Source organism: Podarcis gaigeae (genome assembly GCF_964106915.1).
Source record: "Podarcis gaigeae genome assembly, chromosome: 1".
Lineage (NCBI taxonomy): Eukaryota > Metazoa > Chordata > Lepidosauria > Squamata > Lacertidae > Podarcis > Podarcis gaigeae.
In genome coordinates, this window is record NC_139678.1 from 36,877,581 (window position 1) to 36,894,910 (window position 17,330).

General features: G+C 46.7%; 1 protein-coding gene across 3 annotated transcripts in view; it reads right to left on the reverse strand.

Annotated features, from left to right (window-relative positions):
* FOXG1 (forkhead box G1) overlaps window positions 1–16,338 on the reverse strand; it is a 51,845-nt gene extending 35,507 nt beyond the window's left edge. Inside the window, exons 1-2 of one of the 3 annotated variants that reach the window (XR_014565408.1) lie at window positions 14,050–16,338; window positions 7,436–7,675 (exon numbers count right to left, since the gene is read on the reverse strand). Coding sequence is in view for 1 of the 3 variants with exons in the window: in XM_083743583.1 (XP_083599709.1) it covers window positions 14,074–15,510 (1,437 nt within the window). In the remaining 2 variants the exon portion in view is untranslated. Of the gene's footprint in view, window positions 1–7,435; window positions 7,676–8,012; window positions 8,355–14,049 lie in introns of those variants that run through there. The other 2 variants (XR_014565409.1, XM_083743583.1) reach the window with 2 other exon arrangements.
* Between the last annotated feature and the right edge of the window lie 992 nt (window positions 16,339–17,330).

The window sequence follows — 17,330 nt, forward strand, 5'->3', positions numbered from 1 at the left end:
AGATAAGGCTTCGGGTATTAAAAAAACAAAACCCTTCCACCTCGATTTCAAACACATTTACATTTGATGGGGAGTTAGTGTCCATAAAATTAATAGCACTTTCTTCCAACAAAATGTGTTCAGGGTCCACACCCTAAGAGAAGGAAACCCATTAAAAAATACTTAAGATACCTGTTTGGCTTGCAATTGATGCTTTCTTTTGGTCTTCAGTAACGTTCAAGAAGATCACACTTGCGCTCGGAAAATATTGTTATTTTTCTTTAATGGGGAAAATTTGGACTCCCGCGAGTTAGATCTGTGGTTTTTAGGGCTAGGATGAAAATTGGACTGACACCACTTTGCACTTTAACAATCGGATTTCGTCAGGGTACAAGTTGTTTGTTTAACCCGACAGCTCCGTGCACCCCGTCGCACGCTTTACACACTCATTAAAACGATTATTCACGACCTGTCGAGTGTTTTCTAGTTCATTCACAGGAAAGACTTAGCGCCGTAGGATCCAAGCATAGACCGTCCTCAAATCTGTGTCTGGTGCGCTGGTATCTAGCTTCTACAACTTGTAAAAGAACGGATGTTCTAATAACAACAATAACTATAATAATATTTCTGACACCTCAGTCCTAAACGCAGTTTATCTGGAAGTAAGATCCACAGGTTCCTTCCAAGAAACTGAAGTGCAGAGTTCACAGGCTTAACGTGAGACCAGGGGAAAATGATCCTTAACTCATTAGACTCTCAAAGTTGCATTCAAAAACAAGGGAATAACTTCCCAGGTAAATGTTTAAGGGTCGGGTGTCTAGCTCTCTGATGCCAAATAAATCCGCAGGCCAGTGCTGACGCGGTTTACTCAGAAGTAAGGCACATGGATGTCAGTGGGGTTTAACCTCAAGATGCCGTTGTTTGGGATTTCTTGGAAATCTGCCCCAGTGGCTCCAACAGAACTGACCTACGGACAAACAGTACCTTTTAAATATAGCTTTTGACAGCTCGGCAGGATCATAAACAAACGGCCCGGAATGACTCTATTTTCCAACAGTTGGGTTGGAGAGGCTGAAGTAGAAAAATGAGGAGGGGATTCCTTGGGTAAATAAATAAATGCACCGATCAACCGGCATTTCTATTCTACAGGAATTTTATCTGAAGCGGGAGCTGGACTCCGCTCCCCCCCCCAAAAAAATGGACGAATTTATGAAGAAAGCAATATTGATTTTAGAAAGTCAGAATTTCCTCTCGATTCTGGCACATGGGCAGAAAACTCAACAACCAGAAAAGTTGCCCCACTAATCAGTTGCAGCCAAAACTGCAAAGAATCTTGCCGGCAGCCTTCAAAACTTCACCAATTTATTGTGGCATAATAAATTTTAAGGTGCCTGCAAGACTCATCACACTTCTAGATCGATGAGAGTAGGATTGGGATGGCCGGCCTGCTAATGAAGGGTTCGGGGGTTTTAACGGACGAACTTCATACAAAAGCGCTTCCAACGATTCTCAAAAGCCCGGGGGAGTTTATAATTCTGGCCAAATGTGTCCTTTCACCTTCGTGGTTTAGCAGGGACAGGTCACATATCGCCCGTCACAGTGAGATAAAATATTGTGGTTTCAATTAAGAAAGGCAGATCGCCGTAAGGCCGCTATCCTGACGCCCATTTACTCAAACCAGCGGAAATGAAACGAATCCGCGGTGCGGTGCTACTATAGAGAATCATGCATTTCCGAAAGGTTCTTGCTGGCCAAAGCTTTTGGAAACCTTCGGGAGGGAGCGCTGAGAGGGATTTTATAAGGAACAAACGCGCAGTCAGATTCCGAGCCCAGTTAAAATTCGGGATGCAGGACGGAAATTTGAGCCACTGCTGTTCAGGAAGCGCTGGGCTCAAATCCCTTCCAATCAACCTCTGATATTATGTGTGTTTACTAAGGGTACTACTCGATTCTCCTATGTAATATCTCCCGCTCTCACTCTTTCTCTCGTGTGTGTGTGTGTGTGTGTGTGAGAGAGAGAGAGAGAGAGAGAGAGAGATAAAATGTGTATAATGTGTATGTATGTGTATAATTTCTCAAAGTTTTCAAACTTTTCGCAAAATAAAGTATATTATTATAACATAAAGAAAACGGAGAGCAAAAACGCGAAATCTAAACGATTTCTTAATTTATTGCAACGTGAAGAGAGCATGTATGAGTTGATTGTTAGATATATAATAATCCACAATCAGGTGCGCTGTTAAGAAGGACCTGCATCCCTTCCGCCTTTTGCTCAGCACCAAGCCGCTAAGATAAGATCAAGGCAAAAGAAAAAAGAAAAGAAGACCGAAAATCTGTACATAAATACTTAAAAACCGGGCGCAAATAAACACACCAATCGATAGCAGAGTAGCCAGCGCTTGTTCTATTCATGGGGACACAATCGATCCCACCCCCCTCTTCCTGCCAACCAAGACTCCGAACTACTCTGTAGGTAATTATTAGGATTTGAAAGCCACAGATTTTAATCGGCGAAAAATAAAATAATTTAAATGCTTCCATTTTAACCTGGATGGAATTTTCTTCTATTAGAAGAGGGAAAACGCCCGCCGTGGGAGTGTGGGTTTAGTTTTATTGCCACCACCCACCACTCCCAATTGCAAAACTTTTACAGTAGTAAAACAAATGGGGAGTATTTTTTTCCAACACGACGGCGAAAAAAATGCATCTTGGAAGAAGCATCAGCCTTAATAACACGGTTTCTTTCTCTCTGTCTCACTCTGTCTCACTCTCTCTCTCTCTCTCTTTAAAATGTAAACATTGGAATTGGGTGATAGCTTCTTGAAATGGACACCAACCTTGCAGTAAACTCGCTTCCTTATAATTATCATACAAATCCTCGCTGCCCCCACGTTTTTAGATATATTGAGCCTAAGGATGCCAAAAGGAGAAGAAATTCTCTTCTAGTATATATATACATTTTCCCTCTCTCCCAAAAGAACATTTAGGGGCCTTTATCGTGGTTCCCACCCTCACCCACTTTAAACAAGATTATCGCAGCCTCTTGTGGAATGCAAAACTCTTTCATTATATAGAGCTGCGATTTTTCAAAAGAAACAACACCCATATAAATAAGTACATTCCCCCCCTCGTTGCTTCTTATACTGCCTGTCTGAAAACCTTAGTGATTTCTGAAGGGTTCTCTCGGACTGTGACCCTCCTCCTCTCCGCTAGCCCTGCACGCCACTCTCCCATCCCATATGATCAATCCAACAATCTGAAATTATTTCTGCTCGATCAACCCTGAGAAGGGAAAGTGACTCCTCAAAGAAAGTCAGAAGTATAACCCTCCTTTCCCTCTGCCTACCTCTTGAGATTATAAGGGAAGCTAGAGAACCTCGAAAGTATCTGAACTAATCTATTTTTAAAACAACAACAACACTGAAATCCTAATTCGCAAAAAACTGAGAGAAATCGAGATTTCTGCCAAGAACAGATCCGAAACATTCAAGCGCTTCCCACGAGGTTGGAGAAGACGGGCCCTTCTCCCACACGTGTGCGCGCCCCACAGGCTCGCCTGCTTCCTTCTTCGCGCCGACCAAAATCGCCCTTGGCTTCAAGGAGTCAGCTTAGGTTGGCTAGAATCATATGGGTCAACCTGAGATGGTTCTGGCATAACAGAATAATATAGAAAATGCTTTTTGGCGTTTAACTCGTGGCTTTCTGTAGCCTACATAATATATATGAAGATAAAGCAAAGAACATAAAACTTTTAAATCCTCATACACCGCCATCTTTAAACGTCTGAATGAAAGCCAACTAAGGTCAGTTTGACTCGTGCCCAAGTCATCGGAAGGATCCGCAAAAAGTTAAGCAAGTTAAGGAAGCGATCCCTACCCTCTCTGAAATAAAGTGGACTTAAAAAAAGAAGAAGTTAACTTTGGCCTGGTGGTGCCCATGGCTTGCAACTGAAAGAAACTCGTTTATTGAGACTTCCTTCCAAGGAAATCTGTTCCAAACTGGGGTGGAATGCCAATTAAAAACCAGATTCGAGACAATCGAGAAACGCATCTAAGAGCTGTGGTAGAAATGTGCCTTATTTGAACACGTCCAGAAAACTACCGCTCTCTCTCTCTCGATATATATGTATAGGGAGGCAATCTTCTCCCATAATATTTGCAATAGGTTACTAGTGGTGATCGGTGCTTTGGAAAGCAGCTTAAACTAAAATTAGGGGATGTGAATTGATTTGCACCGTGCGATAAATTACAGTAACTTTTTTTTTTTAAAAAAATCATTATTGCTTTCCCTCCCCGCCTCTGGTTGGTTGCTCTTTGCTCCCCACCGGAAGGTGGTGGCGGCGGCGGCTGAGTTTGTGTAACCTGTTCTCACGTTGTTGTCATGGAAACGCCACACAAACCTCCCACAAAGCTTTAGATCGCCTTTGCTGTGGGAGGGCACAGAGGCCCAAACTGTCTTACAGGGTGATCCGCGGTGAAGCCGAAGTGGTTGGGGATAAACAAAAACAGCATCAACAAGCGGCGGCGGCGGCGGCGACAGTAGCAGGGTACCGGGCTTGCTTAGATGCCGGTGCTTCTCAGTGTAAGAGCCTCTGTCCGCTGCTGTCGACGTGCCCGATGGTGGTTTGCCACGAAGTGTCGCGCCTGAGCTCAGCGACACCCACACTGTACCTTTAAGGCACATCTGAAGCACGTCCTTGCCCTCGGAGAATCCTGGGAACTGTAGCTCCCCTCTCACAGACTTACAGTTCCCGACAACCTTCAAGAAACTACAGTGCCCAGAATTCTTTGAGGGGGAAAGGTGCTTCGAATGTGCTTTAAAAGTATAGCATGTAGGCAAGACTGTCAATTGAAGGTGAGAGGCGAATCTCCCCAGCTCTTGGCTTCAGTACATTCGGGTGGGGGAAGAGATTTCCATGGGCTTTAATGTTCTTTCCTTCCACACCATAAGCTATGGAGCCTGGGGCCGGGGCAGATGGCCTGAATTAGATTCCCCTTTGCAGTAATGACAAGGGAGGAAAGAATTTTTAAATTTACCACTAGAAGAGTAGCACTGAGAGATCCGAATCAGTGTCTACCTTTCTATCTATCTATCTATCCAGCCATCCACCCACCCATGCACTCACACACACAGAAGGTGAAGCTTATGTATCTATATGGCAGTCAAATTTTCTAGGCACCTGAAATTCGAACATGTGTGCCAGAGGAGGGAACACTGAGCTCTTGGTTTCTTGCGCTTGGCAAGAGCGCCCTCGCCCTGCAGTTTAAAGAACAGCAGAGGCATAAATCCTATTGCATAAACACACTTAATAAACCTTAACGTTGCCCATATGCCCACATTCCACGCGTTCCTCAAACCAGAGCAACCTCCAGTTCATCTCCCTAAACTTAGGGACTATTTCTGTCAATCAGCTGTAAGCAAGCATTGCACGACAGAGACGGAAGGTGAAACGGTGCCGTATCCATGGAGAAAAAATAAGTAACCAAAGCAGCATTTCAGACTCTCTTTCTTTCTTTCTTTCTTTCTTTCTTTCTTTCTTTCTTAGTCGCTTCAAAATCTAAATTGACCCATTTATCCCATAGGCAGGTTTCTTAAAAACTGTCACCGGTAGATCCATTCTCTCTCCTGACTACTAATTTCATTGTATATAAATTGCCTTTGGAGGGAGGGAGAATGAACTTCACCCCCTTTCCATTTCCTGCAAGGGGAGATAAACCTCTCAGTACTTCATTACCGTTGGCTCTGATTGCGTTCAGCAGGTGTTTTTATCTTCCCTGCGTTTGGGTAACTCAAATTGGTGTATTAACAATTAATTATTTTCTTGAGATTACAAATTACAGGAACAGGGGAATTAGGGGGGAAAGATAATTTACAGTGTGGCGCACGCTGCATTGTTCTTCTGTTCCCCCTTCCCAGCGGGTCAACTTTAACCATTAAGAAGATTTAAAAAGAAAAGAAAAACGCTTCCCCCCCCAAAAAAAGCCAGCACTGAACATAACAGTCCAGCATAGACGCATCACATCACTATTTTTAAAAAGATAAAACCTGGGAGGGGATCAAAAGTTAAGTGGATTTCACGATCCACACCCAGTTAAGGCTGAAATGTTGTACCAATTTATGTGGGAGTACGCCTCACTGAACGAAATGTAGGCAAATACAGATATCTCGCCCACTGCAATTCTTTAACATGGAAGCTTGAAATCTCCATCATGTCTAGCGGGACTTATGCCCAGGAAAGTGTGCGTAAGATTTCAGCCTTAGGCCCATTCCTAAATGGATCCTGTTCTTAAATAAGCATGCGTAGGAAAACTGCGTCTCAAGCGTTCCTTCGTTCCTTCCAGTACGAGAGACGCAGAAGTCTCATATCTGTTTCTAGGAGTTAAATACACAAGACTTGGAATGGCAGCCTTTACTGGACGTTCACTCCATCGACTTATGGGCGATCCAGCTAAAATTAAGCTTAAAGCTCAGTGATTTCGCTTGGGAAAGAATTGAAAACACGCGAACGAGTCTCCCGAACCGACAGCCAAACGATTTCGGGATGCTTCACTTTGGCTGGATTGGGCTCGTGTGGAAGACTGAAAAGTTTCTAGCACAAATAAGTCCTGAAACTGCATGGAAGCACTTAAAGAGGAGCACGCCGAAATCTGACACCAGAGCTGTTTCAAAAGTTTATCTTGTAGTACTCCAGTTAATTTCTCATCTCAGTACAATATCCAGGAATAATAATCCCCCTTTTTTTTTCAACCCTTACATAAATCGCTTTTCCTTTCTGTTGCTGGCGACACCTTTTTTTTTATCTTAAATATGAAATAGGGAGCCACTGGACAATTCTGAGCACGCTTCCTAAGGAGAGCGACTGTTGTAGTTCAATTTATTTATGAGTTAATCTGCATAGGATTGCACTGATAGTAAAGCGTTTTGCATAATGAAAGCGGTGCAGACAAGGAAGCCTCTTGAGAAAACCTCATTAAAATAATAATAATAAAATTATCTGCATAGATAGATACACACAGATATATATATATATATGTATACAGAGAGCGAGAAAGAGAGAGAGAGACCACAGGCGCTTTCAAACCAAATGTAGGAACTTAATATCTCATTGTTTTCAATGGGAGGCGGAAGCATTCATGCTGGAGCGATCAATGGGCCTTAAAGGGTTCTTAAGTTTGGCTGGGTCCTATCCATATGTATTTAGGAAACCCACAATTATTTAGGCACATGTGACACCTGAGCACGGTAGCGCATTAAAATTAAAGCAAAAAGGTGGGGGCGGGGAGATAGAAATTGCAAAAAACTCCTTTTAAAAAAACCCTATTCTTTCTAAATCGTGAATCTGTGTTTAGACAAATGAATGAAAGAAAGAGAAACTGGCAATTAAAACAACAAGCAACCCCAAAAGAAATATAAACAGCGCTCTGTGAAGTTTAGGAGAGAGCAAAGGTGCACTCACCAGTTCGAAAAGGGCCGAAGGAAGAAGGCGGCGGCGGCGGCGGCCAAGCAGGTCGAATTCCTTGGGCTCCTTCTTCCTTTCCGCCGCAGGTAATTCTTCCCACCCGCTTCAAAAGGCAAACAAAGGCTCTCTCAGCGGCGCAATCGTCTTGGCTTTTCGTCACCTTGGCTCTTTGTCGCTCGAGTCTCCCCCTTTGAAAAGCAGGCAAAGTCTTCCTTCTCATCGCCAGTTGTCAAAGGTCTACAGTGTTCAATGGAAGAAAGCAGGATACATTTTACCCAGGTCATGACTCTTAAAATAACAAATAAATAAAACCGAAGAAGAAAGAATAGAGAAGGGGGGTTGCTACTGTGGGGGATTGTGCGGTGTAGAAAAGACGATCCAATTCTTGGCCCGTCCAAATTTACAGATCGAAATGGAGGTAGATAGGGAGGGAGAATTCATAATATTTGATTTATTTATTTTTCCCGGGTGAAGGCCGAAGAATGGATATAGACAGAAGCTTTCCCATCTCTCTTTTCCTGAACCCCTCACCCCCCTTAGGGAGAAGGCGGAATGGGGGCTGGCTGGCTTGAACTTCACCTACCCTGCTGCTGCTGCTGCTGCTGCTGCCAGGATGGCTCGCTGAGATCCTTCGTCCAGCTGTTTTCCTTCCCAGAAGGTCCGGTCCTTCTGCCGTGGAGTCGAGAGGGCAGGTTCTCCGCTGAGAGGTAGGAAATCGCAGCAACTCCGCCCTCTGGGCACGATCACCCAAAGCCAGCCAAAAGAGCCACAGCCAGCCAACCCTAAAAAAACACCCTCTAATGATCTTCACCTTCACCTCTGGCTAACCCAAGAGCTCCGCCACTTTTTTTTTGACGCAGGGATCCCACCGCAGAGGCCTCCTGCACTAGACCCTCTCCCCCACCCCTATAACCACCACCACCTGAACCGAACGGGCCTCTGGCTGGAGAACATCTCGCTGGATCTTCCATGGCTTCCGCACCAAGTCGCCTTCACCATACGAGGACATCACAGCCTCCAATCTAGAGGAGCTGAGCTTAAGGCACGGGAACCTGCCCCAGGAACCACTGCAGAAATATACAGCGGGGGGGAATGCCTTCATTCACATGCAAATAGATCCACGAATATGAGAAGTTCATCATTTTAGAAAAAAATGAAGGGAACGAAAGGGGAATCCTAGTTATATTCCCGTCCTGGCGCAAACGACAGGGCTGGTGTGACATAGCGTGGAATTTCCTGTCCTAAGCTTCCTCCCTACTCAGATAGCTCCAGTGTAAACGCCAGGTGAGTTCTGTTTGACAAAGGAGTGGATTAAAGTTACCGAAGCTCAGTATTAACCAAAAAAAAAAAAAAAAGAGGGAGGAGGAAAGGGGGCACCTGAAGGTCAATTTCGGCAATTACAATCCCATAAAGGTTGAACAAGAGCACAGATTCTCAGACTAAAACAAAATGGGAGGGTTCCTCGAAAATCTATATCAATCTCTCATGGACAGCTTTGAGCTCCACCGTGTTTGATGCAGACGGTGCGATGCGATCAGCCCCAGGAAAAGCGTGCTTGCCTGAGTCCCAAGGCCTCGGAGCGCCGCTCTCCGGCACCCTTCTTTCTCTAGGGCCAAATCAGATCTCTTTCTGACAGGCCAAGCCTAATGTTTTATTCTGATTATTTTGATAGTGAGAAGAGAGCCTCTCTGTTTTCGGTGCCAACTTCTCGGCAAGTAAAAATGTCCGTAAAAGAACTTTCTAGGGAGAATTTTAGGTATGAACGGCATTTGACATATTATTATTTATTTATTTAATTAATTAATTATTATTATTATTATTTATATGCCGCCCATCTGACTGCGTTACCCCAGCCACTCTGGGCGGCTTCCAATAAATTAAGTATGTCCGTGGAATGCATTGTTACTGAGTTCTTTTACGATCCAATATTTCCTTTATAGGCCGGCATATTTGTTACCACCCCTAGTTCCCTTTCAGAGTTTAAACAGTCCCAAAATTTAAACCAAAGAACCACGGACGAATAAATGTTTTTTTTAATAAAAAAAACCCCCAAACATACAGCTGGGGTAAAAAAAGTGTATTTTCTACCAACATGCCTTGAAGGATATAGAAACGCTAAATTTAAAAGTTGCCTAGAGCGCCAGGATATTATCACTGGGTGATATCCAACGTTAGCTATACTCAATGTAACTTAAGTCGGTTGATTTCAGTGGGTCTACTCTAAGTATGACTTTGTTGGATATCTATTATTATTATTATTACTATTATTATTCGGACATGATGATGGAGTGATAGCAATCAATCCGTCAGGATTTCACAAGTGAAAACTTTAAGGAAGTAATGTCCAGACCTTGAAGTGGTGACCATCAAGCATTCAGTTCCTTGGCAAACCAGGAGAAGTGCATGAGAAAGCAAAATGGTGTGGCCCATCTGCTGAGAGACAGAAGTAAATGAAATGAAAAGTTGAGGGCCAGAGTATTGATGGCTTTGGGATACACACTAACATATGTACAGCAGGACCTCAATGGTCACTGTAGCGATTGATCCAGGGCGAAAAAACAAAACAAAAAGAAGCGCCGCCTTTCCAGGTAAATGTAAATAAATGCACGCCTGGATGATATAACTCCAAGAGAGCTATTTCTCTGCCTTGCTCTCTTTCCGATTTATATACAGCACGCACACATACACACACCCCAGGTCTCGCGATGGCACCCGAAGCGGTCTACAAGCCAGTAATCAAAACAAAAGGCAATCTCGGGAGTTGGCAGATCAGAGGAGACGCCTCTTCTCTTCTGCCGTGACCCTCCCTTCCTCCACCTGGAGTAAAAAAATTTAAAAAAAAGTGAGGAGGAATCACCTGAGCGCCTCAAGGTGCAGCCAGCCCGTGACAGAAACTCGGAGTTGCAAACGCCAAGTGCCTGTTTACACCTTCGAGGGGGAACTTACGCAGACACACACTTGCACACAGACACACACAACGTCTTTATCTTCAGGAATGACCATGCACCAAGTTTAGCTAGTTAAGGCTTATTGAGGGGGTGTGGGGAACCCCTATACCTTCTATTAGGCTTGCAAATCTCGAACCTACCATATGCCATCACCAAGCCCCCTGCTGTCCCCACTTCTACACACTTCCAATGCAGGATCAGGTCAGACTTTGGATTCCTCCCCCGCCCGTCTTTTTTGTTTTTTATTTTGTTTTGCCAGTGCCACTGCAAATAGCAGGTTTAATTCATGCTGCTGGATTCCCCACAATATGCAACCCATGGCAAGTGTTAAATAATACATCGGCCCCTTTGTCAGATGCACCACCAGACGCCTCTCCTCGTTTGCTCGGCTTTGGCAAAGGATACAGACTCCATGTTGGAATCGGCACAGATTATTATTATTATTATTATTATTATTATTATTATTATTATTATTACCGGAAGTCTACAGAATAACCTGTTCCTGCAACTCTCCCCCCCAAAAAACCCCCTCTTTTTTTGTTAACTTCAGGATATTTGTTTTTTTAATTGTCGCCCAATATTTCTGTGATTTCCGGCTTTGCAAACGATTCCCCATAACCCGAGGCTGGAGTTAGGCACGTCAATAGAACGTCCTTTGCGATTTCCACCCCAGCCAAGTCACTTTCTTTACAGAGTTGGGAGAACTTGGGGGTGGCTAGGTTTCCCCAGGTTTCCCCTACACTCACATACACCCCTAATTCTACTCCTTAATCATTCCATCCCTCTTTCCTTCGTGAAGAACATCAACTCTTCAGCAAACCCCTACCTCCCCCTTTTTCCCCAGCAATGTCAACATTTTCTCCTATCCGTCGCCTAAAGTATCCCCTGGTTCCTCTCTCTCTCTCCTTTTTCCTTCTGGGGGGGAGGAGAACTCCTTTTTTAAGAGAGAGAGAGAGAGAGAGAGAGAGAGAGAGAGAGAGAGAGAGAGAGAGAGATCCTCTTTAAAGCGTTTGGCGATAGCATCTCCAGCAAAGAGATTATTTTTCATCCCCCCATTGTGAGCAGGGAGCCGGCTTATTGCATTACTGCCGAACCCCTTGCCGACTACACAATTGTAACAAATGAACAACTTGTCCTCTAAGGACTCGCTGCGGGATCCAATTAGCCGAGAAACCCTCTGCACCGGGTTTTCTGAAGCGATTGGCAAGAATCGCTGCCCTCCTTCTCCCGAAATTCTTCCCCAAACCGGATGCCTTAAAAACACACACACAACCCCCCCCCCCCAACCTTCGCTGCCACGCCACCCCTTCAGCCCAAAGCGAAAAGCAAACGGAACGGCCAGGCAGGAAGAAAACTTATGCTCCTTACGTCAAGCAGACACTTGGGCTTCAGTGGAACTCTATATCTATCCTTCTATCATTCATATATATATATATATATATATATATATATATATATATCCCAGTGCAGTGCACTTCGTCAAAAGGCAAATTCTGCACATCACCTCAGAACCCATGACATCATTGCTGTATTCCTTCCCTACCCTTCATTTCCTCCAGCGATTCCTTCCATCAAAACTTGGGCGCACGCGAGTGCAGTTCATTTTTAAATGGAAGGGGGGGGACGACAAATATAATTTTTCCAGGACTTAGATATTATATATACCTATATAGAAGGCAAGCAGCCCCCCGCTTTTGAAAACACAAGAAAATGAAGCAGCGAGAGCTGTTTGTGGAGCTACGCACACGCAGAACACCCGTAACTTAGGCACACATTCGCAGGCACATAGAAAAGAAAGAGGGGAGGGAAGGCCGTCTTCCTACCCGCCATCCCACCCCTGAAACGCACAGCCCCATCCAAAACACGTTTACTCGGATGTAGGCCTGGCCGTTGCATTTACTTTCGGGCAAATACGTTGAGGAATGAGGCTCTTAAAAGTCAAGGGCTTCCAAGGCAGTGTGCTTTGGAGCGGCTTGTTGGACTCTTTGAAAGAGAAATGCAAACGGCCAGGAGTGGAATGCAAGCTTGCACGCATTCAAATGACCATGTAAAGGTTGTTGTTAAATAATAACCCAGCATTGCTACACCACTAGCCCTTCCAAGAATAAGTCAAACGCAAAAGAGCACAACACAAACTATCGAAAACCTTCCCTCGTAGAACAGTAATCAAGTATGTTTTCAAGGCAACATGTGCCAAATTTTCCATTTTTTAAAAAACACCACTCTCACACACCTACGAGTATTTTATTCTTATTGGGTCAGATTCTGAAAGCGGAACTAAAGGGGAAGTTCTTCAGTTCTCTTAAACATTAAACTCCAGATTTGCTCTCTGGTATTGTGGCAGATGGAGCAATTGAGAGGTGGGGCCTAACATTATGGGTCAGCTTCAGTTTCCTATTGTTTTAAAAGTCCTTTGGATGCTAAAACTTCTTGATTTAAAAAAGACAAAAAAACTATCGAGTATATATGAATTTAGCCTATTTTTTATTTCTGTGTGTTCATAGTAAACATTTTTTTTGTAAGTGACAAACACGGGCATATGACCACAGTATCACAATCAAGATTTTTTTTTAAGACGACATTAACAATCACTCAAATTTATGCGGCATTTGCGCAACACAGGTTACATATTTGCAAGGTTTACCTATAAGTACAATAGGTATTAACATTTCACTACATTTAAAAAAAAATAAAGGTGACCTGTTAGTGACCACATACATCAAAATATACACAACACAAACTGAAGGCAATTCATGAATTTTTGTCCCCTCGGATTCATTTGAACGGGCAGTGCTGCAAAACTGAAATGATATCCTTCTTGTTCTGATTTGCTGTATTTTATTTTATTTTTTTTTTAAAAAAAACATTTCGTACACTGAGTGCATTTTCTAAAAACCCAATCTTTGGTCTAAAAGTAAACAAAAGGAAAACAAAAAAGGGAGGGGGGAGAAAATTGGCTCTTTTTTTAAAAGGGGGAGGGAGTAGAGAACAAAAGAATCCAGGGCCAAAATGCAATTATTGAGTTTCTCTGCCTAATTGTTCTGCTTCCACCACGCAAATGACACTTTGCATCGTGGCGTTCATCAATTTATTATCATCATGATTAAATTTTAATTTTACTCTCATGGTCTGCACCCACCATCACATCCATGATAACTTATAATACTGCAAACATGGAAAATCTGGTGGGTCGGCGTGAGGAGGGAAAAAACAACAACCCCAACACACCGGTGTCAAAGCGGAGTCCAAACGGCCAAAAAAGCAGTCAATAGTTTAGATATACCTTCTACTATCTTATTATTAATATTATTTATTTATTTAAACCCTTCCCAAAACTGCATCGTCTACAATGTATCCTTCTGATTTTATTATCATTATTATTATTTTTGCACATTTGCTGACTCGCCTCGCTTGGTTGGAATAAGAAACGACCCTAAAGACTTGAACAAACGTACAGAAAATGGGGGTTAGAGGGTATGGGGGAAGAAACTTAATAAAAAATACCTGGACTTTTTTTTTTTCCTGGGTGAGTATTTTTTTTTCTCCTTTCTGTTTTGCTCATTTTTTAAGTCTCTCGCTCGCTCGCTCGTGCTCTCGCTCTCGCTCTCGCTCTCTCGCTCCATTAGCATTTACAAGGTAAAGGTGGTTAAAATGTTCACTTACAGTCTCTTGACTTCCCCTTGGAGGTTAATGTATTAACGGGTTGGAGGAAGAACCCTGATTTTGATGTGTGAAATAATCAGAAAGTCCACCCGACAGTCCCGTGGTAAAACTGGGCAAGGACGGTCTGAGGGACTCGCAGGGGAGAGTGGAGGGCGCCTGCGGCGAAGTGGACGACGAGGCGGCCCGCCCCGTCATCGAGGTGCTGCTCTGCGAAGTCATGGACGGGTGCGGGACGTGAGGGAAAAAGTAACTGGTCTGTCCCGCCGCCAGAAGGTTGACGGAGCAGGGGTTGAGGGAATAGGTGCCGGAGCAGGGCACCGACAAGCCGCAGGGCACCGAGGCGGCCAGCGCAGCGGCCGTGAGGTGGTGGGTGGCGTAGGGGATCTCGCCGTTGACGAGTCTATCCACGCTCAGGCCGTTGGACGTGGAAAAGGAGTGGTTGTTTCCCAAGGAGTTCTGAGTCAAGACGGAGCTGTAGGGCATGGGGTGGCTGGGGTAAGCCGACGTGGTCCCGTTGTAGCTCAAAGTGCTGCTGGCCCGCGGGTGGTGGAGGGACAGGAAAGGCGACATGGGCCAGTACAAGGAGCCCGCCCTGTCCATGAAGGTCAGGCCGGTGGAGGTGAGGCGGGCGCCCCGCTTGAAGGCCAGCTTGGCCCGCGAGGTGGTGGAGCGCCGCCGGAGCTTGCCCGTGGTGCCTCCGATGAAGACGTCGTCGCTGGAAGGATCCAACATCCAGTAGTTGCCTTTGCCAGGGTCGTCGTAGTGCCGGGGCACCTTGACGAAGCACTTATTGAGGGAGAGGTTGTGGCGGATGGAGTTCTGCCAGCCCTGTTTGTTCTCCCGGTAGTAAGGGAAGTTCTTCATGATGAACTCGTAGATGCCGTTGAGGGTCAGGCGCTTCTCGGGGCTCTGCCGGATGGCCATCATGATGAGCGCGTTATAGCTGAACGGCGGCTTCTCGTACTTGCCGTTCTTCTTCTCGCCTTCCTTGCCCCCGCCGTCGCTGCCGCCGTCCTTGGTCCCTTCCGACGGGCCCTTTTTCTCCTCGGACGCCGCTCCTTTCTCCTTGTTGTCGTCCAGCTCGCCTGCCGAGCCGGGCTCCCCTTTGCCGCCCAAGAGGTCCCCCTTGGACACCTCCATGGGGCCAGAGGTGGCGGCGGTGCCAGAGGCGGCGGCGGCGGCCGCCACGCCGACCCCCACCCCGGGGGGCTGCAGCAGGAGCTGGTTCTTCTCTTCCTCGTCGTCGTCCTCATCCGGGGTCGCCCTCTGGGGCGGCTGCTGCTGCTGCTGCTGGCCGTGATGGTGGTGGTGGTGGTGATGGTGGTGGTGCGGGTGGTGGTTGTTGTGGTGGTGGTGGCTGTGGTTGTTGTCGCTCTGGACGGCTTCGGGGACCAGGCTGTTGATGCTGAAGGACGACTTGGGCAGCATTTTCACTTCCTTCCTATCGCCCATGTCCAACATCACACTCTAGGCGGAGGGGGAAAGTTGCACAGCCGGCAGGAAGAGGTGGTGGTGGCCGCAGGCGCTGGTGATGATGATGGGGGGCGCTGCTCGGTCCGTCCAGGAAGGCTGGAGGCTGCTGAGGAGCAGCGATGGGCAGCAGCAGCAGCAGCAGGAGGAGCGAGGCAGCGGGAGTAGCAGCAGCAGCAGCAGCAGCCAGGCACTTGCACCACCAGCTCCCGAGCTTGGCAAGGCATGTAGCAAGGACGCAGGAGCAGCAAGGGAAAAGGAAGGGAAAAAAGAGATGAGGGACCCAGCAGCCAGGCAAGGAAAGCCAAGGCAACGGGCGGGTGGGGGAGGAAAGGGGGGCGCGGAAAGGTTTCCCCCCCCCCTCGAGGAAAAAGAAAGGGTAAAAGGGGGGCTTTCCAAAGGGGAGGAAAAGATGGTCGCCCCCCTTGAAAAAAGCGGAACCCCGAGTCCCCTCTGTCCAAAACTACTTCATGGTGCCTGGAGCCCCCCTAGTCCACCCGAGCAAGGGAGGGCGGGGGGGAAACCGGCAGCCGGGGCTGTGGATCAGAGCAGCCGAGACAGCTTTAGCTACAATTAATTTCAGAGCTACAGACACACACTAGGGCTGTAAAAAAATTTTTGGTTTAACCTTTCCCACCGGCCGCCCAATCAGAGCGCGCGGCGTACAGGAACGTCTCCCCTGCGGTCGGCCAATCGGCGGCGCGCTTTCTCCTCCTCTTCCCCTCGCGCTTTCTCTCCTTCGCCGCCTCCCTTTCACCCTTTCGCAGCCCTGACGGCAGCGCAGGGATACCAAAGGGGACAGGCGCATCACCGCGGCAGGTTACTTTTACCCCTCCTCTGAATCCCCCCTCTCCCTCCTTTTCCTTGGCAACACCCCACCCTCAAATCCACACACACCAGTTTCCTCATAAAAACCATTCTCTCCATATATGTGTGTATATGTATATATATATATGTCTGTCTATAGGTGTCCATGTATGGCTGGGTGTGATAGATATCTATTCTCACACGCTTTCTTTTTTAAAATATTTATTTATTTTTATTTCCTGTCAGGGGAGCAGAGAGGAGGGAAGAGGAAATGGTGGCTGAGGGGGAAAGAGGCACTACTTTGCGCAAACCCACCGCCGTGGTGCCTTGGCTGAGGCAGGATTTTGTAGGCCTCTCTCTCTGTTTCTCCGTCTCTGGCTTCTTCGTGGTATTTTCTTCCTCACGGGGGAGCCGATTTATGGGACGTTGGGATTGTGGAGGGAGGGGAGGGCGGCGGCAGAAGCGGGAAAGGCCTCCTGCTTCCAAGAGGGCTTCGTTCCGAGCTGGGTCTCCTTGGCTTGCTTTGCGCCTGAAATACCGGAAGAGGGAGGGCCGGCCAGGGCGGGCGAGGGCAAAGGCGGCTGTCCTGGAGGCGGTTCCGGAGGGAGAGTGGATTTGCGAGGGCGCGGGGAAGGCCCTGCGCTCCTCCTGGCGTCGGCCTGTCTCGGAAGCGGAACTGAGGACGGACGGACAGCCAGGGAAAGGGAGGATGAACGACGTCCAGAGAGAACGGCGGGCGCTTCGGGATTTCCTTGGGTTTTTGTGTGTCATTTCCGCAGTGATGGGGGTCAAAAGGCCATAAATAAAAATAATAATAGCAAATGCACCCAAGGTAATCGATCTTCGTTTCCCCCCCCCCCCATTCCTCCCGCAACCCTCTCTGCCCTCCTCCCCACCCGCGAATCTTGCCTCTGCTGCGCTGTGATTTCTCACCCGCGGATCCGCGCGCGCGCTCCCTCTCGCCCCCGGGTCCTGTGCATGTTTCCTCGCAGGGAAAGCGCCAG